Below are 1,129 nucleotides of genomic sequence, written 5' to 3'. Positions count from 1 at the left end.
AAGGGTATTGTATTAGATGCATTTAAAATATGAGTTGTTCATCAGAGTCAGCGGTGTTTAAGTTGCTGTTGGTGAGTTTCGTCGACGCGCTGCGGTATCTTCCGATGACATAAAGCGCCCCTGAGAGTAGTACGTGATGACCGATAGCATTCTTAAGCGCATCACCTTGGCATCCGTCATGGTCACTTGATAGGGCTGATGGTCACAGTTTCCGGTAACGTCATTATTTAGTTTCCGCAAAATTCACACTGCTGCCAATCATCAACGAATCAGAAAAGAGTTGCACACAAACGGAGACCCCGAATCCGGCCTTCGAAGCTTGCGTGCTCCCGCGCTCGCAGAATCACTGGTGAACGCGGAAGCATAAAACTGCGCGGTAAGGCGCGCCAAGGAGCTCTGTACTCCGACCAAGACAGGCGTCTCTCCCAACTCCATCCCCCCCCCCCACTTGCGCTCAGATATCCCGCCAAGCCTCACTCTCCCAGCACTCGCCAGCGGAGAAGGTCCGCATTCTCGCTGCCCACTATGCTGGCTGCGCTGACGGGCTTCAAGTCGCCGCGAGCAACGGCATCTCGCGGGTCGTGGCCAACCGTACTACCGCTGGCCGCCGCGCCAAATAACGGCCATGTGGTGGCGTACACAGCAGGGCGGTGAACGTCACGGCGGGGCGACGGCGAAGCCCGAGAGCCACGTCAACAACAACTGCACGTTAACGTTGGAGACCATGTGGTGTGTTCGGCATGAGCTGCCGACGTCCGCCAGCAACCGCCACTTGTGTGGTGTGACGTACACGGTCAGCCAGACGCCTATGACCTACAACAACCTGGTCAACAAGACTATACGCCAGGTCTTTGCGAACACGCAGAAAAAGCACCGGCAAGATGGAGACTTCAGCGTCTAGTTCGGAGAAACAAACTACAACGTCTACTGCAAGCGAGGTCGGGATTGTGCAAAGAAGAGCAATCGAGTTACGTCGGTGCTGTCACTATCCAAGCGCGCCAATCTGCAAGTACCGTCCACGTCAACTCGGCGATGAGAGTTCTGTTATGCAAGCAGAAGCGCGTGAGCATTCGGGTAGAGCAGAACGCAACGTTCGTTGGTGAGATCTACACAATCGTCAAGTCGTCTG

General features: G+C 55.1%; 1 protein-coding gene across 1 annotated transcript; it reads left to right on the top strand.

The window, feature by feature from the left end:
• Positions 1-625: 625 nt before the first annotated feature.
• Positions 626-901, top strand: IUM83_09262 (Carbonic anhydrase 2; the record flags this gene model as incomplete). The annotated part of the gene is made up of 1 exon (XM_067933689.1): positions 626-901. One exon carries the CDS (start codon positions 626-628, stop codon positions 899-901), a length of 276 nt encoding a protein of 91 aa, XP_067800025.1.
• Between the last annotated feature and the right edge of the window lie 228 nt (positions 902-1,129).

The sequence above is a fragment of the Phytophthora cinnamomi genome, assembly GCF_018691715.1.
Source record: "Phytophthora cinnamomi strain GKB4 chromosome Unknown Contig3, whole genome shotgun sequence".
Classification (NCBI taxonomy): domain Eukaryota; phylum Oomycota; class Peronosporomycetes; order Peronosporales; family Peronosporaceae; genus Phytophthora; species Phytophthora cinnamomi.
Note: the sequence above shows the minus strand (reverse complement) of the source record. Positions and strands in the feature narration are given on the sequence as shown.